The following is a 23351-nucleotide window of genomic DNA, read 5'->3' on the forward strand; positions in this document are numbered from 1 at the left end:
GCTAATTGTGGGGGCGCCTGGGTGGCTCAGTGGGTTAAGCCGCTGCCTTCGGCTCAGGTCATGATCTCAGGGTCCTGGGATCGAGTCCCGCATCGGGCTCTCTGCTCAGCACGGAGCCTGCTTCCTCCTCTCTCTCTCTGCCTGCCTCTCTGCCTACTTGTGATCTCTGTCAAATAAATAAATAAAATCTTTAAAAAAAAATAAAAAATAAAAGCTAATTGTGTTGTTAAATATCTTATTTTATAAATTCAGCTTTTGGAAGATTAAATTAGTAAACTGAAAATTTCCAATTCTTTAATTCACATTTCCAATTCTTTAATTTCACATTTCTCTTTGAAGATCAATATACTGTATTTTAAAAATCCACAGCACAACCAATAGGGTGAGGTCCTCTAAATTACCATATTTAAGGAATCCAGATCTACTATACAAAGTTGAGTCATTCCCCAATGTATATTAAATAACCTGATTTTCCCTTATGATATTTCATGATTTCATTTTGATCAAATAAAGAACAAGAATGATTCCTCAACAGGAATGAATTAAAAGGGCTTCTCATTTATTGAAGATGAAATGAAAATGAATAAAAGAATTAAAAGGTGCACACAAATTACAAATAGGAACTACTAGCGCTTTAAAGATTAAAATACTAACCAGTAACTGGCTGTGAAGAAAAATCACAGCAGGTAATTCCAAGATCATGTGCTTTTTCACTATGCAGACACCTCATTTTATCATCCCACACTGTTAAATCTCCACATGAGGATCCAGTGACAAAGAGGTTTCCATTCGGAGAAAATGCACAGGCCACCAAGGAGCCATCTTTAACACTACCACATCTGAAATAAAACCAAAAAAGGGCAGGGGGTTTCATTCCATTTCGGAGTATCTCTTACTTTATATTACAATTTCTAACAGCAGCTTACTATAGTAAAAACAGGAAAAATGGCTAATAGAGTACTAGAAAGGGCAACAGATGTCTGTAGAAATATCATATGCTTTGAACTAAGACGTGCTTTTCCAAAAAACGGGTTTAAACATTATCTTGAGTAACGTATTCAAGCCTAAGCTACATAGATCCAAACCAAAGTCCATGTAGCTTCATGTTTTTCCATATGCCAAGTCTGTATGAACGCATTAAAATCTACGAAACTTAACCAAAAAAGCTCTGACAACCAAAATATCAACTAAAGTTACACATTTTTTAAAAAACTACTTTTGCTGGAAAACATATTATTAGGTCAAAAGTACTTTCAACTTTTGTATTAAAATCACCTAGAAGCATCACCTTCAAATATAAAATACAAATAAATATAAACTAGAAATATACATTCTTTATGAAAAGAAAATGCTGTGAACAAGTTAAAATTATCTTGGGAAGATAAGGAAGCAATGTGCTGACAGTATTAATTTTAATTTTCTCAATTAGGAAAAATAAATTGATAAAAGCCTAACAATTAGTGCAGGGTCCCATCCAGTGCTACTGCAGTGTTATCTTTATACAGCAGCATACATTAGGGAAGTAATGACAGAGAGGCAGAATTCATCACCTGATAAGTGAAAAAAGAAAATTTCTTAGTTAACAGCTATATTTCATTCATATAAAAAAAAAAACTTGAATGATTCCTTCTTTCTGAGCTGTCTCTTTAAATGGTTCATTAACGCCACTTAAAACACATCACCTTCTTCAACCCACGACCTAATTCTAATGAGCAACAGTTGTGCTCTGAATGGTCTAAGGACAGGAGAAAGTGTATTGGGCTATTTCACTTGGTAACATTTAAAAGTTTATGGTGTTTAATGTACTTAATGTCACTGAACTATACACATAAAAATTATTAAAATGGTCAACTTTATGTGATATATAGCTCACCATAATAGACATAAAAGTACATAGATTTCATGTTGGCAAGTTGCAATAGAACATTACCAGTTTAAATTAATTGATGTATTTTCATCTAAAAGCAGTTTTTCAGGTAGTTTTTTGTTTTGTTTTGTTTTAATGACAACACCACACTAATCACAAGGTTCTTTTTTCTGGGGTTGATCATTTCCCCAGGTAGAATCCTAGTCAGGAAACAGCTGTGTTTCTCAGGTGAGACTTACCTACCATTACTCTATTACTGCAAATGCTTGAGTCACAAGTGACAAAAATAAAGCCTAAAATTACGGAATCTTATTCAAAAGACTGTTTTCTTTATCTAGCTCTTAAAGTAAAAATCCATAAAAGTCTAACAAAATTAACGTGTATTTTACAGGAGAAAGATTGGAGATTTAAAACTCTTAGGGCGGGTGCCTGGGTGGCTCAGTGGGTTAAGCTGCTGCCTTCGGATCAGGTCATGATCTCAGGGTCCTGAGATCGAGTACCTCATGGGGCTCTCTGTTCAGCAGGGAGCCTGCTTCCTCCTCTCTCTCTCTGCCTGCCTCTCTGCCTACTTGTAATCTCTCTCTGTCAAATAAATAGATAAAATCTTTAAAAAAAAAAAAAAACTCTCAGTGCTAAGCAAATCTACTACAAAAGCCATATTAAACATTTGTTTTTATGACCTTCAGAAGACAGGTCAAAATGTCTTTCCTTGCAATATCGGAAAATTATCTGGTCATCAACATATTCTTCTTTCTTTCTTGGCAAACTTGTTAATAGGGTTAAAAACGGAAAGGGTCTAAATATTCATACCTATATAATTTGTATGACTGGGCGTTCCATAATACGACTGTTCCGTCAGCTGCGCCTGATACCAAACAAGTGGAGTCTGGGGAAAACTGGCAAACCCTCACGGGGCTACCAGTGGGCTGTTCCATCACTGCCAAAGTCTCTCCATTCTGAGTATTCCATAGGACAGTGGTACCATCTGTTGAACAGGATGCCAAAACGTGGCCTGAAGGGGAGAAACAGCAGCAGTGGACAGCATAGGTGTGAAACTTCAATGGCGAGTGGGGCAGCTCGGTAAAGTCACTTAGGGAGTACAGGCGAATTGTTTTGTCCAAAGAGCAAGTAGCCAAGAGGGAAGAGGAGAACGCACAGCAGTTGACATCATCACCGTGATCGGCTAAGGTATGAATTAGTTTCACCATGTTCTTTACTTGAAGTAAAATGTCCTGCAATTTTTAAATAAAGGTTACTTCATCCTTAGAGTCAAATAAATGCAACTCAAATCCGTAGAAAAGAGTCAAAATCAATTTAAGGATTTGCTCAGTGAAAGCTCCTACATTCATATTTTTAAAGGACAAACTATTGTACCTGAGATAAGAATAATTTGGAGAGAAAACACGGATAAGACCATAAACTCTAATGATGATCACAGTCACACCTGACACACCAATAAATTTCCATTAACTCCTGAAAAAGAACACTGTCAAATAACGTCAAACTGATTTGACACTGAACATCCAAAACACTGGGTGTTTATTTCACCTCTGAAGCCCTTCCCTTAACTAATTGTTTCTCAAAAATGTCTCACTCCAGATCTGCTAATCCCAACTCAAAAAGATTTTCCACTCTTAAAAAACTGTCTCAGCAGCTCCTTCCACAGAATGGAGCCAAGGAGACAGCTCTGCCTTTCAGATGCATTAACTGTACCTTTCACTCATAAAAACTAAGAAATGGTTTCATTCAAAATTTCAGTGGCAGTGCTGCAAGCTCCTATGTCATGGTGTGCCACCTTGTCTGATAACGAATAAAATGATAGAAAAGATTTGAGGTAAAGAACCAATTTAATAAATCCAAGAAAACCAAGAGAAGAAAACCAAAGAGAAAGAGTGGCAAAAAAAAAAATGAACGTAGCCAAGCTAAACTTAAGAACAATTTTACAAATTTAGATTAAAATCCAAACCCTTCCTCAAAGCTTACAAAATACTGTATGTATCTGGCTCTTCGCCACCTACTTCTCAGATCTCAAGTCCTGCCCCTTTCCCTTTCCCTCATTTCCTTCAGCCTGCCTGGTCAAATGGATTCTTAGATCTTCACAAGGCTGTTTCCTCAGGCTGAAATTCTCTTCCCTTTGCTTTTGGGATCCTATTTTTAATTCAGATCTCAACTCCAGTGTCTCTCCTCAGAGAGAGTTTGCCAGTCTAAAACAGCCACCCTGGGCGCCTGGGTGGCTCAGTGGATTAAGCCGCTGCCTTCGGCTCAGGTCATGATCTCAGGGTCCTGGGATCGAGTCCCGCATCGGGCTCTCTGCTCAGCAGGGAGCTTGCTACTCTCTCTCTCTCTCTGGCTGCCTCTCTGTCTACTTGTGATTTCTCTCTGTCAAAATAAATAAATCTTTTAAAAAAAAAAAATAAAAAAATAAAACAGCCACCCTCCAGGCTAACATATAACTCTGTTTCAATCCTCAGTGTAGCAATTAGGACCAAGGATGTAATTGTTGTCTCTCCACCAGGAGGATGTAAATTCCAAAGGAGTGGAGATCTTGTCCATCTTGCTCATTTCTTTATCCACAGCACATAAAACAGTGTCAGAACCTAATATACTCAAATAAATATTTGTTGATTTCTTCCAAATCCACTTGAATTCTACCTCTATCATATATGAACACAATATAAAATTAGAAAATTTAAAATAAAGCTACCAATACTAAATATAAAAAATTCAGCAGTGGAAAATAATGCAAAATGAAACAATAATCAGGTCTGAAGGAATAGGTATACCCTTAGATTGTAATTCGCAATCCCTTGTTGCATTGTTTTTTGCAGAATTCTTTACAAATATATGTAACACATTTATATTCATTGTATCCCAAAACTTCAGCGTTTTTTTTCCCCCAAACCTCCCTCAACAACGTTTAAAAAACAAGCCAAGATAAAACAAAACAAAACAAAAAAACCCACGAAATGTCCTCGTGGATTGTCACCTGTATTATCGCACGGAAAACAAGCAAGATCATGAGGTCTTTTTGAAGAACTCCCAAATCCCAACTGTGCAAAGACACTAGGTAATCTTGCAAACAAACTTCGGCTTCCACGCCCTTGTGGCACTCGGCTCCCTTTGCAGTTCCAGACCAAACAGATGGTAAAATAGACACATAATCACTGGAATCAAAGTCTGTTTGAAAAGCACTCTCAAGCCTACCACCACCTGCCTCGTCGGGGTGCGAGCGTCCGTCCGTCCACTCAGCCGTCAGGCCGAAGGGTCAGTCCCGGGGCTGGTCAACTCGCCAGTGTCAACACACGCATTCCTATCTAATCCAAAGCAAACCGGAAATGTGCCCCAAATCTCCCCACATAAAGCCCCGCGACTTACGCCCCCGCACGCTGTGACCCTCCGCATGCAGTGTACCCCACTCTGACAGTCGGCCGGCCCTCAGCCAACTGAGCCACCCCGGCAGGCGGACGGACGGTTGCCGGGGAGCCGGGGAGCCGGGCCTTCCGGGGCGGCGGCATCCGACTCGGCCCAGCTGATGTATCCACGCAACGCCCGCAGGGCCGCCCCGGGCTCCGGGCCCCGGCCCCGGCCCCGGGAGCATCACCGCGCCCCGCTCCCGTCCTAGTCCTGGCCGGCCCCCGTCGCGCGCTTCGAACCAGACTTCGAGAACCAGACCCCGAGCAGGGAGGCTCCGCCAGCTGAGCCCAGCCGTGCTTTCCCACCTGCCGCCGCCGCTGCTCAGCCGGCCCACGGACGCGGCCACCTCCACCTCCTAGACCCAAGCCGCGCGGGATCCACCCTCAGGTGTCCCCAGGCGCGCGAGGACCACGTGACGCGCAGGTGAGGCGGGCGGGGCTGGCAACCGCGGAAACCCTGCAAGAAAGAAAACAGGCCCCGCCCCCCGAACACGCCTCGCGCCAGGGCGCATGCGTGGCCTCCCACCCTCCGCGGCGGGCGTCTCTTAGTACTGGCCTTAGGTCCACCTGAGTTCAATTTTGGGAAGAGCTTTTTTTCGCAGTTTTTTCCCAGCTGGGCAAGCTGAAGTCTCAAGGCTCAGCACGTGCCTGAAATATGGTTTTAAAGGTGACATTGTATCCACTCTCTGGTTATTGCAGCTCAGGGTTTTTTGAATCTCCTTCCTCTCTGGTATTTCTGCCCTGTATTCCGTTCTCCTCTAGCCTCCGTGATTGCCCTTTTCTGTTGAGGCTCTACCTCTACCCTCAGCCGTCCATAACCTGGTGTTTTCTGCCATCTTTGTGCTAAGGTTTCCCATATCTCTTCAGGGCGGTCCGCTCGCCCCTGAGCCCCAGGGCCCTTTTCACTGGACAGAAACCAATTCCCAGGTACAGAAAACCTTTGCCAAAGGTGGGGCATGGGCAAAATAGGGGAAGGGGATTAAAAGATCAAAAGATTACAATTTCCAGCTATGAAATAAGACGCGGGGAGACAATGTACAGCATAGGGAATATAGTTAAAATATGTGACGTTTGTATGGCAGCTAGATGTATGGCGATCACTTCAAAATGTATATAAATGTTGAATCATTGTGTGAGTAACTGGAACTAATATAACGTTGTATGTCAGCTACACTTAAAAAAAAGCCCACTCAGGTAATAATTCCTTTTAGTCTTTCACTCAAATAGATATCAATAATTTTACAAAAAAGCCCTGCGAACTGTCTTTTTAAACTTAAACTTACATCCCGAGTATTTTCCATGTCTAAGATTTCTCCAGTAGCTTCATTATTCCCTGCATAAATCCACACTTCCAGAATCATACCATAATTTAGTTAACATTTTCCCCGTTGTTGGATGGTTGTTTACATATTTTTGTGATTATAACTAATACTGGATTAGATGGCTTTGTACATAAATCTTTATCCACATTCATGAACATTTACTAATTAAATTGTTAAATAGAAATGGAGAGGCGCCTGGGTGGCTCAGTGGGTTAAACCTCTACCTTCAGCTCAGGTCATGGTCTCAGGGTCCTTTGAAGGGAGTTCCGCATCTGGCTCTCTGCTCAGCGGGGAGCCTGCTTCCCCCTCTCTATCTGCCTGCCTCTCTGCCTACTTGTGAAATAAATAAATAAAATCTTTTTTAAAAATTTTAAAAAAATAGAAATGGAATTACTGGGCATAAGGGTGTAAAATTCCTAATAATTACTGCCACATTGCTTTTCAGAGGGGTTGTGTGGTTTGCACAACAACATATGGTTGTGCCTGTCTCTCTTCATTCTTGACAGACTTGATAATATTTGTTTTATCTTCACTGATTTGATGAGCAAATTCGTTATAATATTCTAATAAGTAAACTATGTAAAAATAACTCTGCCTACACATGCCAATCTTTTAGCCCAGAGACCTCCAGGCCCATATGGTTTCAGGGAAAGGCAAGTTTAGAGAGAAGAATCCTTCTTGTGGCTGGTCTCTAGTCTATGGATTTGCAATTTATGAGATGTTAATTAAAATATCTTGCCAATATAGTAGAGAAACATTTTAAGAATGTGTAGAGATCTTTGATCACATAAGTGAGCTGGTTATCTTATTTTACACAACAGATAGAATATCAAAATAGTTGGAACTTAAACTTAGAATCTTAAAGATTCATATTTTATGCATTCTTTGCTTTAATTATATAACTGATAAAATATATAACTGTGGTCAATAATTAATCCTATTTTATCTTTACTTTCCAATAATAACATCAGCTGGGGAGAGGGAGTGGGACAGGGAGAAGCAGACTCCCCTCAGAGAAGGGAGCCTGAAGCGCGGCTCCATCCCAAGACCCTGGGATCATGACCTGAGCTGAAGGCAGATGCTTGACCAACTAAGCCACCAAGGCACTCCAAGTTTCATGGTTTTTTTTATTACACAAGAAAGTATGACAGGGGCACCTGGGCGGCTCAGTGGGTTGGTGCCTCTGCATTCGGCTCCGGTCATGGTCTCCGGGTCCTGGGATCGAGCCCCGCTTCCGGCTCTCTGCTCAGCGGGGAGTCTGCTTCCCCTCCCCCCTCTCTGCCTTCCTCTCTGCCTCCTTGTGATTTTTCTGTCAAATAAATAAATAAAATCTTAAAAAAAAAAAAAAAAGAAAGAAAGTATGACAAACACTGATGTCCCTTTTGGACAGTTCTCCTCTGGACAATTCTTCAGAAGCCCCGCAGCAGCTTTTCTCTCCTGTGTCACTGCTCAGAACTGTATCACATGCCATGTGTTAACCAATCACTTTCAAGTGATTAATTAATTAAGATTTGCCCTCCTGAGGCTAGAAAAGGATCCACATTCCCCTGAAGCATATGGTCAACCAACATCTACTAGAGTAGGTGGAAGGAAATAAGGAGACAAGACAGCTACTACATACGTTAAAGTATCTTCCGCGTGGAAAGTATCTATATAATAGAAAGCTATATAACCCAATAGATGTGAAAGTAAGCCACATCTCAATTGTTATGCCTCAATGTTTAATCCTTTTTAAATAGTATTATTCAGTATATTCACTAGTTAATATTTATCAGCTAAATTTATCCTACTTGGTTAGGTCTTTATTTTTTTTTTTTTCTAAGACTTTTTTATTAGAGAGAGAGAGCATGCCCTCACATGATAGTTTTGAATGGCTGAATAGAATGTTTTTAAAAAGTCATTCTTATACTAAAAAGAATTGAGATTTCCTATAATGAAAATATTCAGAAAAGTGTATTACAAATGCTGAAAACAATATTTAAAAAGGAGTTGTAAACATATTTTAAGAATTGGAGGAATCCCTAGAATAAGTATACAGCCTCTCAAAACATTATACTGTTTCCATACAAACCTATGTTGTATTAATGCCTCATTATCCTTTGGTGATCTGATGAACTCCCCGAGCTTTCTTTTCACTTCAGAACCCAAGATCTATTCCCAGTTGGCTCTAAGCCTTAGGCCTCTATCATTCACTACCGAATTCTCCCTCAAGATTCACCATATTCTTTGATATCTACTACCATGATTATTAGGGCTGTTTTTTCATTAAAGGACATGGTAAGGATTCTGATCAAGGAGGGTAAGAGTACCCTTAGAAATCAAGCTGTATACTTAGTTTAAAATTTAATTAAAATCTTTTTTTTTAGGGATGCCTGGGTGGCTCAGTTGGTTGAGCAGCTGCCTTTGGCTCAGGTCATGATCCAGTGTGCTGGGATCGAGTCCCACATCAGGCTCTTTGCTCGCGGGGAGCCTGCTTCTCCCTCTGCCTCTGCCTGCCATTCTGTCTGCCTGTGCTTGCTCTCCCCCCCCCCCTCTGATAAATAAATAAAATATTAAAAAAAAAATCTTTTTTTTTTAAAGTTAATAATGGGGGCACCTGGGTGACTCAGACCAGAGGCCAACCCTTGATCTTGTCTCAGGTCATGATCTCAGGGTCATGGGATTGAGCCCACATCAGGCTCCTTGCTCAGCAAGGAATCTGCTTAAGGATTCTCTGTCCCTCTGCCTCTTCCCTCTGCTTGTTTGAGTGCATGCATGCACTCAAATAAATAATCTCTCTCTCAAATAAATAAATCTTAAGAAATAAGAAAAAGTTCAAAAATGAACTACATATAACTTATACCTCACAATACTTTTATTTAGTCATCCAAAGACAACAACCCGAATGATTTTCACATGTATGGTCGAGGTAGAGAAATAACAAACAGATCTCAGATACTAATTTTGGTATTGCCTTCCCCTTGATTTATCTTTTTTTAAAAGATTTACCTATTTATTAGAGAGAGAGTGGGAGGGAAGGGCAAGGGAGAGGGAGAGAGAATCTCAAGCAGACTCCCTGCTGAGTGCAGAGCCCTACCTTGGGGCTCCATCTCACAACCCTGAGATCATGACTTGAACTGAAATCAAGAGTCAGCTGTTTAACCGACTGAGACACCCAAGTGCTCCTGCCTTCCCCCTTGATTTAAATGCTAAGGTGCAAAGTTCTCTTCCAATGAAGGTCTAGAGGATCCAAATTAGCTTTTCCTTTAACCCTATATTTAGCCAACTCCTTACCCACCACACTTCCAAGCACTACTTTTGCTATAGTAACTCATAAATCTACGCAAGTCCCAGCAATACCTGAGAATTCTCAATATCTTCTATTCACCTGCATATACCTGAGCTTTTTCTTTAGCAGTATCAGTGCTTCCAGCTAACTAGAGCAAACACAAATGTTTCATCTCCTGAATATCGCTCGCTGAAAATAAAATTGGGTGCGGGTTTTACAGTCCCTCGAAAGCAGATAGGGTTAGAAATGACATTTACATTAAAAACAAACAAACAAACAATACAAAATGCACATCAAACTTGAAGCTGCTAATATGAGCAGATAAATTGCTTGATACTTTTCAAAACATGGTATTCAAATTCTAAAATCCGTAATAAATTGTTAGTGAAAAATAATACAAATATTGAACACTCATTGGGAGGTAGGGAAAAGGAATCCTTTTTCACTGCCGGTAGGTGTGTAGACTGGTGCAATTATCTGGAGAGCAGTATGGTAACAGCATGGAACGTGTGCATATACCTAACCTGTGCACATCCTAGAGAAACTTTTATCACACAGTTTGTTTTCTATTGCTATGTAACAAATTACTCAAAACCGAGTGACTTAAAACAACAATATTTATTATATCATAGTTTCTGTGAGTCAATAATTCAGTAACATATAGAAATCAGTTCCATTGCTACATACTAATAATGAGCTATCAAACAAAAATTAAGAAAATAATCCCATTTACAATTGCATCAAAAATAAAATACCTAGGAAGAAATTTGACAAAGGTGAAAAACCTGGAACCCAAATTCTACAAATATTGTATTGATGAAAGACACAAATAAATGGAAAGATAAGATATTCCATGATCGTGGATTGGAAGAATTAATATTGTTAAAATGTCCATAGTATGTAAAGCAATCTACAGGTTCAGTCAATCCTTGTCAAAATACCAATGGCATTTTTCACAGAAATAAAACAAGCTGAAAATGTGTTTGGAAACACAAAGACCTGGAATAGCCAAAACAATCTTGAGAAAGAACAAAGAGCTGAGGGCATCATGCTTCTGGAATTCAAAGTATAATCCAAAGTGATAGTAATCAAAATAGTATAGTACTGGCACAAAAGCAAACACTTAGATCAGTGGAATTGACTGGAGGGCCCAAAAAATAAACCCATTCACATATGATCTATTAATTTATGACCAAGGAGGAAAGAATACACAAGGGGAAGATAGTCTCTTCAATACATGGTTTTGGAAAAACTAGAAAACTACATGCAAAAGAATGAAAGTGGACCATTATCTTATGCCATATATAAAAATAAATTCAAAATGGATTAAAGACTGGAATATAAGACCTGAAACCATAAAACTTCTAGATGAAAACATAGCTCTCTAACGTCGATCTTGGCAATATCTTATTGGACCAGTCTCTTCAGGCAAGGGCAACAAAAGTTAAAATAAACAAATAGGATTCCATCAAATAAAAAGCTTTTGCATAGTAATGGAAATCGCTAACAAAACAAAAAGGCAACCTACTGCATGGTAAGTCATACATCCAAAAAGGGGGTTAATATCCAAAATATATGAAGAATTCACACAACAGAATGCAAAAAAAAAAAAAAAAAAGACTTTTTTTCCCCAAAGAATACATATAGATGGCCAATAACCACATGAAAAGTACTCAACATCACTTATCATCAGGGAAATGCAAATCAAAACAATGAGATATTACCTGACAATGGTTAGACTGGCTATTATCAAAAAGACATAAAGTATTGGCCAGGATGTGGAGAAAAGGGAACCCTTGTATACTGTTGGGAATATAAATTGGTGCAGCCCCTATGGAAAATGGTGGGGAAGTTCTTAAAAAACAAAAAATTAAAACCCACAACACAATCCAGCAATTCTATTTCTGGGTACTTATCTGAAGAAAACAAAAACACCAATTTGAAGAGATATATGCACCCCTATGTTCATTGTAACAATAGTCAAGATATGGTAGCAACTCAAGTGTCTGTCAACAGATGAATGGATAAAAAAGATAAGGCACACACAAGTATTACTTAGCCATACAAAACAATGAAATCTTGCCATTTGTGACAACACAGATGGACACAGAGAGCATTATGCTAAGTGAAATAAACCAGGCAAAGAAAGACAAATACCATATGATTTTACTTTTATGTGGAAAAACAAAACAAAAACAGATTCATAGATACAGGAAACACACTGTTACCAAAGAAGAGAGGGTTTGGGGAGGCTGAAATAGGTGAAAGGGGTCAAGAGGTACGAACTCCTAGTTATAAAATAAAGTCATGGGGATGTAGTGTACAGCATAGGGAACAGAATCAATAATATTATAATAACTTTGTATGATGGCAGATAGAAGCTACATTTATTGTGCGGATCATTTCATACTGTATAAAAATATCAAATCACTATGATGTACACTTGACACGAATCTGTCAACTATCCTTTAGTTAAACAACAACAACAACAAAATCCTCAGGAGCAGCTTAGCTGGGTAGTTTTGGCTCAGGGTCTTTCATGAAATTGTAGTCCAGATGTTGTGTTTAACTTGGGCTGTAGGATCCACTTCTAAGATGCAGCAGTCATATGGTTTGCAGGTTGATGCTAGCTATTGGCTGTTCCAAAGCGCCACTAGAGTGTCCTCATAACACAGTAGCTGGGTTTATCCAGAGCAAATGTTCCAAGAAAACAAGGTGGAAGCGGAAATGTATCTCATGACCTAATCTGGGAATTCATAGTCTATCACTCTGTGTGATGTTGGTCACACAGGCTAAGCCTGATACAGTGTGGAAAAGGATTATACAAGGGCATGTGTACCAGAAAATGAAGGTCATCTGGAAACACCTTGGATATGTATGACAACATACAGGTTTTCATTCTTTCCTTTTTTTTTTTAAGGTTTATTTATTTGAGAGAGAGCATGAGTGAGCAGGGGGTAGGGGCAGAGGGAGAAGCAGCGAATCTCCCTGGACACTGAACGCAGAACCTGATCTGGGGCCTAATCCCAGAACCCTGAGATCATGACCTTAGGCAAAATCAAGAGCCAAATGCTTAACTGACTGAGCCATCCAGGTGCCCCTTAGTTTTCTTTCTTTCTTTCTTTTTTTTTTTTTTTTTTAAGATTTTATTTATTTATTTGACAGAGAGAGATCACAAGTAGGCAGAGAGGCAGGCAGAGAGAAGGGTAAGCACGCTCCCTGCTGAGCAGAGAGCCTGAATGCAGGGCTCAATCTCAGGACCCCGGGATCATGACCTGAGCCTAAGGCAGAGGCCTCAACCTACTGAGCCACCCAGGCACCCCAGGTTTTCTTTCTTAAGAGAAATTTGAATGTAAAATGTGGTACATGCCTGTGATGGAAGGCCTTGTAGCAGTGAAAAGTAATGAACCGGATTTACATAGTATTTTTTCAACTCAAAAGAAATGGAAAAACAAACTTGTAGCATAATGCAACTGACAAAATTAAAAATAATTTTTTTCTCAGTATTTGTAAAGATACATGTGTTGCTAAATAAATACAAAAAGGGTTACCTGGAAAAATATATTAAAAATATTTGTATGTGGGGGAAGGAAATTGAAGAGTTGCTGAGTGAAGAAGTAAAGAAATAAAAGGGTTTTACAAAGAATAACGTGAAGAATGTGACATGAATTGAGGAGAGGGGTTACCTCAGTTTTATATAGATGAGGCTTTAAAAAAATTATTTTAAAGATTTTATTTATTTATTTGACAGAGAGATCACAAGTAGGCAAAGAGGCAGGCAGAGAGAGAGGGGGAAGCAGGTTCCCTGCTGAGCAGAGAGCCTAACGCGGGCCTCGATTCCAGGTCTCTGGGACAATGACCTGAGCCGAAGGCAGAGGCTTTAACCCACTGAGCAACCCAGGTGCCCCTTTTTTTTCTTTTTAAGATAGAGTAGTAGTGTAGCCCATGCAGGTTTAAGAGATTTCACTGAAGCAAAATTTCTAGTAGATAAGGTTCTACTAGTTTCCTGGTGGTGTAAGAAGGAAAACCATGATTCTGTAAAAATACTTCCTTTGTCTCTGTATTGGAATGAAATTCTTTGAACAGAACACAAACTTCTTTCATTACTCAAATGGAAATATTTAAGATACAAATAACCTTGAGAGAGGTAGCCCACAAAAATTTACGGAAGGAGTAAATGATTGATACCAGATTTTCTTGAGGGTGTTTACTGGAAGGCTAAATGAACAGGACTTGAAATTTCCTTAAAGGGAAATGAGGATAGAAGTGATGGAAAAAAGGAGAACAGGGGGGTACATAAGGTACAGAGGACAGATTAGAGCCTTCATAATTTTGATTTAAATTAGTACTTTTAACAAATTTCATTTTTGGGTTGAAATAAGAAAAAGGGATCATCTTACATAAAAGCATTTATGTAAGTTAGTTCTTATGAGTTCAAGGTATACCCACAGATAAGTGTTTACTTGTTTCATTTTCACTATGGTTATCAGTTAAATAAATATTAAATTACTCTATATACTCTTTCAAACTGATGATTATTTTCTGTGTTTAATAGTAGTGCACTGTTTGGTTATTCTGGTTGGTTACTACTTCAGGGATATTCTAAATGTAATCGTGAGGGCAAGCTAGTGGTTTATAATTTATAGAGCAACTGAAACTGAAATGGAGAAGGTTCAGGTTAAAGCCTAGTTTATCTTAATTAAAGTATGTTGTGTTTACTTGGGATTGTGTGATAACAGAAGGTCAGGAAAACTTTTTAAATTTGAAGAAAACAATGATACCAGTTTGTGTTTGTTAAAGAAACACCCAACCCAGGGCACTGTGACTGCAAGAGTCATTCACATAACAAATGATCCACAAATGTATAGTAACAACTGTTACCTAGACCAATTACCCGTTTCTGATCATGCGCAGTTCTGGAGCAGCTACCTTTGCTGAGTAGCAATGAAGACAGGGGGCCAAGGAGCCCATATTGACCAGGCTTTCCTTTTTCCAGAGATACCTTATTTATTGTTAAAAGAAAATTATCACTCTTGAAAAATTGCGCTTTGTGTGTTTAAGTATTTTATTTCTCATTTATGAACTCCTCAGACACCAGACATATTATTATCAAGCTGCTTATATACCATCTAATATAAATTAATGTAAGCATGTATCATCCCTAAGGCACAACACCCCCATGAAGAAGACCCCCCATGGAGCATCTGGCATACCCATAAACACAAAAACCAGACACTTTATTCACAGCACCACCTTGTTCTTTTCTCCACATGGTCTTTTTGATTAAGCACAAGCCCCTTGAGGCATAAGTGCAGTATTTGGTTAACAGAAACTGACATATTTACATAATAACAGCTGATTTCCCTATCAGTCTCCACAAACAATCTCGAAATTTTGGAAAATACTTGGTGGCTTCGAAGCATTTTAAAGTTAGGAATATTTTCTTCAAAACTTTTCTATTCTCACTTCAACTGTTAAAAGCCATTCTTTAAGGACATCATCTCAGGACCACTTCTCCACAAGGCTGTAAGCTCCACGAAGGGCCTGTGCCTGTTTTGTTCACCAGTGATTCCTCAGAGCCCAGCAAGGCATCAAATCATATTTCATGAAGACTTGAACTTGTAGCTCACGACTTACCAGACAAATTTATATGATCAATTTTTCTTATTGACTACTGACAATTGGTTACATGTCTACCAACTGAGACATTTCTCATATCAGAACAAGACTTTTAAAATGTATTCTAATATTTCCATATTGAAAATGTGAAAACAACAACAAAATGTGGTCCAGAGAGGCTAAGGCGCTAATGAAAGGCACAAAACTTGACTTAAAACCGCCCTCCTCCGCCCAGCCCAATGTTCGTTGAACTACACAGTCTGCTGCTCCTCCTTTAGGATTTTGTAAAAATCAAATTTAAATTAACTATCTTTTTGAAAAGAATATATATTCAGGTTCATTAAGAAAAACTAAAAAACTAGTTTGTAAAAGTCTTTTATTGTATCCGTGCCACACATAGTAGTGAAAAATAACACTCCTAAAAAAAAGAATGCTACCTTTTCCACAACATTTGATTTTAAATAAAACTTCAAGTACTCTTACATAGGTACAAAAAAAATTCTGATCTATTTGCCTCCAACAGGCCACCACAACACACAGTAGATAAAACACAGTGGTTACAAATGTTTTTTAAATTTATTTCTGAGGCAAGGCAAATGGGAAGGAAATGTTTCTATGAAAAAATACTGTGTGTGTAGGAAATTGTCACAATTTTATTCCACATGGATACAAATGATTATACTTTAATTTAGGCCCTGGTGGCTTAAAATTATATAACAAAATAGAAAAATGGAAAACTAATATCCCCTACACCCTGTTTCAAAGGCAGGCACTACCAAGATCAAGGAGACGCCACAGTGTTGGTAGAGGATAATTACTGTACAAGCTGTATAGCTATAATTACCTTCAGACTAAAATAAAATGCTACAGTCCTTCTAAGGCATAAACAATAATGTCTCCAAACAATATATACACATAATACATATTTAAAACAAGACTTAATATAAACAATAATGAACAGTATATACATGTCAATTCTTCTTCACTGTCTTGAAATACAATTTAACTACACAAGTGATGCAGCAACATATATATATATATATATTTATATATATATAAATGTACTTGTAACTCTACAGTAAAGTTTATTTTTGGTGCTTTTAGAGCACATCAGTGTAAACAGTTTAACTTGGCTTTGTTTTATATTTTAAAACATTCCTTGTTGTATTTTCAAGATTTAAAGCAATTTTCTAGTTCTTCCTTTTCACAGAAAACGAAGATTCTGGATGTGGTTTAATCATAAATAATTCATAAAATTAAATACATTCACTAAAAAATAAACTACAAAGTAAAAAAATGAAAAATAGATATTTATTGAGAGGGAAAGGAGAACCATTTCCCACATTAGAGCTCTGGTGTTGAATATTCAGTGCGATTTGATATATTTTAATTGCTATTGCACTATAACACCCTTTCCTTTGAAAATTCTTTGGGTGTGCTTCCCTGTTCTACCTAAATTAGCTGATAAATCACACAAACCAATAACCAAGGGCCTTGGTTGTTGTAGGAGTGAAGCCTTTAAAAATGGTATCATTCTTCTGATACTTTTTTTTTGTGATACTTATTTTAAGGAAAAAAAAGTCATTATGTATGTGCCTTGCACATTTATGTAAATACAGTTCACATTGCTGGTCTCATTTGTCCTTGTTTAAAAGGAAAAAAAAAGATTATTATAACTTCAGCTCACTTTGAAAATATCTGTCCACTTTTTTTCAAAATACTTCCTCATACTGTGGCCAGCTCTGCCTATATCAGAATCATCTTCATTAAATGTTTCACAGTTGTCAAAAACAAGCCTGACATCTACAGCAAAGGTTTCAAGGTTTGGATATCTGAAAGAAAACACATGATTTAGAGGTTGTTTTTATAGGGTGGCTTTGTTTTAAAAACGAACGAAGAGGTAATAAAAGGTAAAATGAAAAATAAAACTGAAAGAAAAAAGATTAAGATAACTACATTTAAACTGATATAAAACATTATACTCTCTTACAGACGAACAGTAAAAAAAATTGCATGTGTTCTGAACCATGGCAGTATTTTAAAAGATTAAATGGAAAAAACACATCTCTCTGATGATCAAGATATATTTCAACTAGCATTTTCCCCAAACCCAGTTTCCTGTTGTGTACCTAGTGTACTGTCCCAGGACTCATTCCACCTGGCTGGTTTATTAGTTTCTCTGACCAGTTGTGGTACCCTATCATCCACATTCAAAACTATTTAGTTATAGTGGAAATAATGGAAATGCTTTTTGTCCACCAAAAATGTTACACGTGTCCTGTAGCTTCTACATACATCCCAGGATATACTGCTATATTAATTCCTACCCATTTCCCATTTCTGTTCTTCTCTCTTCACATGTGCTCCTACACTCAAGCATTGGAGCATGAGAATCCAAAACCGGCCCAAAAGAAAAAAAACAAAAACCCTCTATCCCTTTATCATTATGAAAACCTGCCTTTCTATAAAAAGCACAGTGGCTTCAGTGCTTTTTTGGTGGGATAAGCCCAATCTTTGTCTGTAAAAACAGAGCAAAGAGAACAGAACTGTGAATGAATCTGCCTAAAGTCATTGGTAAAAGAGGAGTGGTTTCTTTCAAGCCAACCTAAGTGAAAACAATACATTTTGAAAGAGAGCTTTTAGAAATTTAAATTATTTTTTAATTAACTCTAATGTATGGTAAGCTAACTACTAAAATAATTTATGTATTAGAAATACCCTTGAAGTACACACTGAAACTCTGAGCCTTGGTAAAAGTGGAATTACTTCCTTGATGGGATACCTTGAATAGTCTTCCACTCCTCACTTCCTTCTCCTATGTGCAGTAATAAAATAACATTTCTCTATCTGTAATGAGCTCACAGAATTAATTCAGACCTTAGGTAACTTCACCCATTTTCCTGTTCTTCTGGGAATTATCATTTTTTAATGAGGGGAAATTCACATAACATAAAGTTACCCATTTTAAGGTGGACAATTCAGTGCCGTCTAGTGCATTCACAACATTTATTATTACCACCTCTATCTACTTGCAAAACATTGCCATTGCCCCAAAAGGAAACCCTATATCCATTAAGGAATTGCTTCTCATTCTTCCCTCTCCCATCCCTGGCAACCACTAATTGGTCTTTCTCTATGGATTTGTCTGTTTGATATAAATGGAATCATACAGCATGTATGGGAATAAATTTTATAAAGTATTTGTTTATTTATTTATTTATTTATCTATAAGATTTTATTTATTTATTTATTTATTTATTTGACAGAGATGACAAGTAGTCAGAGAGGCAGGCAGAGAGAAGGGGGAGGGGAAGCAGGTTCCCTGCTGAGCAGAGAGCCTGATGTGTGGCTCGATCCCAGGACTCTGGGATCATGACCTGAGCTGAAGGCAGAGGCTTAACCCACTGAGCCACCCAGGTGCCCCTATAAAATATTTAAAAGTTACTTTGATAAATATTTATCTCTTTAGACTGGCCCTTACTATAAGAAAAAGTTAATGATTAATGCGAGGGAGACCAGAATCCAGGACAGAATTCTAGGTGAGATTCTAGGTGAAACGAACGCCATTCCCACAGTTGATGGAACCCAGAAAGATTCATTAAAGCAACTACTTCCTCCCCTCTATTTGATAAATTCTAGTTTAAACATTTGAAATACTGTTTGTGAGTTCTGGTTCTAGCTCATTAGTTTGGGTTAAATCAAAGAACTTGAAGTTAGAGGAGCTTGAATCTACTAAATTTTGCTTCCCACAGAGCAGACGTCACAAAAAGATTAAAGAGAACTGCTTCCCTCTCTCTGCTTGCCTCTGCTTTGACTTCCTTCATTCACCAGGACTCATTCTCAAAATGGAACAACAATGTTTGGTAATGTCTAAGCTCTGTGTTCATGTTTATTTTGGGGATTTTGAGGTTTAGGTTCATCCTCCAGCTAGGAGCTAGAGACATATGTAAAGCCTTTCTGTGAAAGTCTTTGTCCTGGCCATGTTGATTATAAAGTCCATTATGCTACCCACCTAAACATCTTATGTTTTGATAGAAAAAGCAAAAGAACTAATTCATATCTAGACAGGAGCTACTGCTTTTTGGATTACATTAGAATCAATAGTTTTAATGGTTTTAAATGTTTTCGAATTTGGGCAGGTCCCTTCTGCAATTTTTTAAAAAACAAAACAAAACAGACATAATCTTTTGAAACATGTGAGACGGACACTGATCGTTATGAGTTAAGTTCTACTCAACTCTTAGAAACTGAATGTAAATAAAGGAGCACAGTGATTTTCACCAAAAGAACATCCAGGAGGAACTAGATAACATACTGCATTATAAGGTAATTACAATAACAACGGTAACAATGTAATTAAAATCTCTTTTATAGATATTCTTTCAATGCAAAGTTCCTTTGTTCTCCGTATTTTTTTGTCACTTGGCCTGAAGTTATGGTCAGAGATTACATTAAGCTAAGCCAGTAATAAGGAGGAAGATGAGCTTCTTCCTAGAAGAGAACACATACTGCTCGCAGCACATAGCCATTCCCATGTGGAAAGCTTTTGTGTGAGCTTATTTTGTAAGCGAATGGTCTCATTTTGGGGGTTCCAAAATGGGCTACTGTTCAGAACCAAGTAAACTCCATTAACAGCTGCTATTCTGAGTTTAATTTTACCTAACAAATATCAGTAATTGTGGCCAGGAAGTCACTTTGGTCTTCAGGTAGGATCACGAAGAGGATATGGTAGATAGGAGAAAATAATAGTTTCCTTCCACACTTAATACATACATTTTTAGGATTCTCCAGCAACCCATAAAACTTTTAACTTTTAATATTTAAAAAATTAAATTTTAATTTAACATTTCCAATGACCTTTATCTCTATATTGTAATGACCTGAAAAAATTACAGTCAATTTTTGTTAAATCCATGTGATATACAATATAAGCTCCAGCTTATGTTATTTACTTACTTTGGGAGGCTTCCCTCTTATTTTTCTTTACCTCTCAGGCTGGGTTTGGTGGCCTTCCAATGTCAAAGGCAACTTTATCATACTGCTTTTTAATTGTTTAAACAATTTTAATGGACTTGTCTTCCATACCAGTCTATCTTAGCTAAACACAAAAGTACACACACATACCCTCTCCAAAGGCAGGTCCTTTAATTAATATATTTTTGGCTCACTAGAAGAGTACCCAGCACATATTAGGCATTCAATAATACTGAAGTGAAATTATTTACTTACTGTCCACTACTTAATTTCTCTCTAATTGTGGAAAAATCCATAGGCTTCTTAATAACTTTCTTATAACCAGGAACAAGTTTCAAGTTTACAGGAAGTAGAAAAGGCCATGCATCTTCATGAGTTTCCATTTCAGTAAGGATCATACTTTAAAAAAAAAAAAAAGTGTTTGAAATCAGTATCTGTGTTTTAGAATTACCTATTTTTACTAAAAACTTAATTTTTATAATCTTTCAGGTAAAAACAGTACAAGTTAATTGATTTAAAAAGATGAATTCATTTATTTATACTATAGACTTCACATTTTCCTATTTATATAAATTGTCAAAAAGTTACCTTTAATATAGTAGAAAGTTTCTAAACAAATAAAATGTTATAAATATATTGCACATGCAAACTGAAATAATACCTGCAAAGAGCTAGGTCTTTGGAGTCATCTCTTTTAGGTTTCTTAACAGAAGTAAAACTTTCCTGTTTTGACAAGTTAACAGAAGTGTTTTCCTCCATTTTTCTTTTTTTCAGGTCTTTGCTTCCTCTTTTTAGTGAACTATTTGTAGATGCAGAGTCTTCATCTTCAGTATCCCCTGTTAAAGTTACTTTCTTGCCTTTTTTTGACTCATTAGTCTTTTTTCCTTTGACGTGAAGTTTTTTGATTTTTAGAGTTTGACCACTTGCCTTAATTTAAAAAAAAAAAGGAAATGAGGTATAGGAAGATAACCATCTACAGACTTCCTATTATTCTAAATTATGAAAGTCTGATAGGACAAACAAAAAGAATACTATCTCTCATCTAGAAGTTTACTAATTTAATTTTTTTTTAATTTATTCATTTGACACAGAGAGAGAGATCACAAGTAGGCAGAGAGGCAGGCAGAGAGAGAGGGAAGCAGGCTCCCTGCCGAGCAGAGAGCCCAATGCGGGGCTCGATCCCAGGACCCAGAGCTGAAGGCAGAGGCTTAACCCACTGAGCCACCCAGGTGCCCCTCCTAATTTAATTTTTAAGAGAGATTAATTTGTTCTCCCACAACATAAGGTTAAAATCTAATAAAGCATGAAAATCTATCTTAAGAATTCCTAAAACTTGAAGACGCTGATCTCATGGTAATCCATCTTCAATACTACAGAATTTAGCAGTATCCTTTTAGTCACTAACCAAATGAGTTTAAAGGTACAAAAGGACTATCTTTTAGAACACAATTAAGAACAAAATTGAAAATAAACAAAAAATACAGAGCTTATTAATAAGACAATTGAAGAGGTAATTAAAAAACTGTCAAACATGAAAAATAGATCACAAAGTGTCAAATAAAGAAAAAAATCCTTTTTAAATGATTAAATCCACTGGATAAAGGAAAAAAACATTTGCTATAAAAAGAGTTCCACTAAATTGTGGTTCCCAGGTATGAACAAAGCAATGGTGAAAAATCAGTGAAAGATGTCTGTTTTTGAGGAAAACAATAAAGACATATTTAAAGGATATGAATTCTAGCTATGGCTCTGTCGGTAAGTAGCTATGGATTTCATACAAAAATATCTGTGAGGTCCTATCTTATGTGTAAAATAAGAAAACTAAGCTGCACAACTGGTAAGTTCAGTCTAGCTCTAAAGTTACATGAAACAAACAAACAAACAAACAAACAAACAACAAACACCTCAATGTAGCCTTACTCAAGGTAACTACAACTTGTAGTCAGCGCACTGAAATAACAATGAGCCCTCCTCCCCCATTCAGAAATCGGGAAATAAGTCTGTACTTTGAGAGTTGAATGTTATAATAAATATAATAGATCACAGAAGAGAGATAAGCATTTCCAGAATAGTGCTAACCCTCTTTTAAAAAATTTTTCTTCTTGGGGCAGCTGGGTAGTGCAGTCAATTAAGCACCAGACTCTTTTTCAGCTAGTGTGGTGGTCTCCGGGTTGTGAGATTGAGCCCTGCCACTGGCTCCATGCTCTGTACTGAGCCTGCAGGCACAGCGTGGAGTCGGCCTAAGACTCTCTCTGCCCTTTCCCCTATGTATGCGTGCCTGTGTTGCTCTCTTTCTAAAGTAAATAAAACCATCTTTAAAAAAATTATTTCTTCTCTTACGCAGAATGTTAAAAAAATCAGACTGCAGTATCAGATATTCAGTCCAACCACAATCTAAAGTTGGCTGTATTTTTTTTTAATTTTTCATTTTTTATTAACATACAATGTATTATTAGCCCTAGGGGTATAGGTCTGTGAATCGTCAGGCTTACACACTTCGTAGCACTCACCATAGCACATACCTTCCCCAATGTCCATAACCCAACCACTCTCTCCCTACCCCCCTTCCCCCCGACAACCCTCAGTTTGTTTTGTGAGATTAAGAGTCTCTTATGGTTTGTCTCCCTCCCAATCCCATCCTGTTTCATTTTTTCCTTCCCCACCCCCCAAATTCCCTACGTTGCCTCTCAAATTCCTCATATCAGGGAGATCATATGATAACTGTCTTTCTCTGATTGACTTATTCCCCTCAGCACAATACCCTCTAGTTCCATCCACATTGTTGCAAATGGCAAGATTTCATTTCTTTTGATGGCTGCATAGTATTCACTATATATATATAGTGTATATATATATATATCCATATATATATATATATATGGATATAT

At 37.5% G+C, this 23351-nt stretch overlaps 2 protein-coding genes and 1 long non-coding RNA gene across 29 annotated transcripts in view; 1 reads left to right on the forward strand and 2 right to left on the reverse strand.

The window, feature by feature from the left end:
* Positions 1-5755, reverse strand: part of WDSUB1 (WD repeat, sterile alpha motif and U-box domain containing 1) — a 49842-nt gene extending 44087 nt beyond the window's left edge. Inside the window, exons 1-4 of one of the 8 annotated variants that reach the window (XM_059394046.1) lie at positions 5587-5755; positions 5082-5181; positions 2678-3099; positions 655-839 (exon numbers count right to left, since the gene is read on the reverse strand). In XM_059394046.1, the coding sequence (XP_059250029.1) occupies positions 655-839; positions 2678-3075 (583 nt within the window). In that variant the 5' untranslated portion in view covers positions 3076-3099; positions 5082-5181; positions 5587-5755. The other 7 variants (XM_059394048.1, XM_059394045.1, XM_059394044.1 and 4 more) reach the window with 7 other exon arrangements.
* LOC132013777 (uncharacterized) overlaps positions 5626-23351 on the forward strand; it is a 45676-nt gene continuing 27950 nt past the window's right edge. For both annotated transcript variants that reach the window (XR_009403101.1, XR_009403102.1), the window contains exon 1: positions 5626-5704. This is a non-coding gene — a long non-coding RNA (uncharacterized LOC132013777). The remainder of the gene's footprint in view (positions 5705-23351) is intronic.
* The window catches only part of BAZ2B (bromodomain adjacent to zinc finger domain 2B), a 313348-nt gene continuing 306775 nt past the window's right edge, over positions 16779-23351 (reverse strand). For 17 of the 19 annotated variants that reach the window (XM_059394021.1, XM_059394020.1, XM_059394019.1 and 14 more), the window contains 3 exons: positions 21125-21390; positions 20719-20862; positions 16779-17321 (listed from right to left, as the gene is read on the reverse strand). In XM_059394021.1, coding sequence (XP_059250004.1) covers positions 17168-17321; positions 20719-20862; positions 21125-21390 — 564 coding nt within the window. In that variant the 3' untranslated portion in view covers positions 16779-17167. Of the gene's footprint in view, positions 17322-20718; positions 20863-21124; positions 21391-23351 lie in introns of those variants that run through there. The other 2 variants (XM_059394027.1, XM_059394025.1) reach the window with 1 other exon arrangement.

The sequence above is a fragment of the Mustela nigripes genome, chromosome 3 (genome assembly GCF_022355385.1).
Source record: "Mustela nigripes isolate SB6536 chromosome 3, MUSNIG.SB6536, whole genome shotgun sequence".
Lineage (NCBI taxonomy): Eukaryota > Metazoa > Chordata > Mammalia > Carnivora > Mustelidae > Mustela > Mustela nigripes.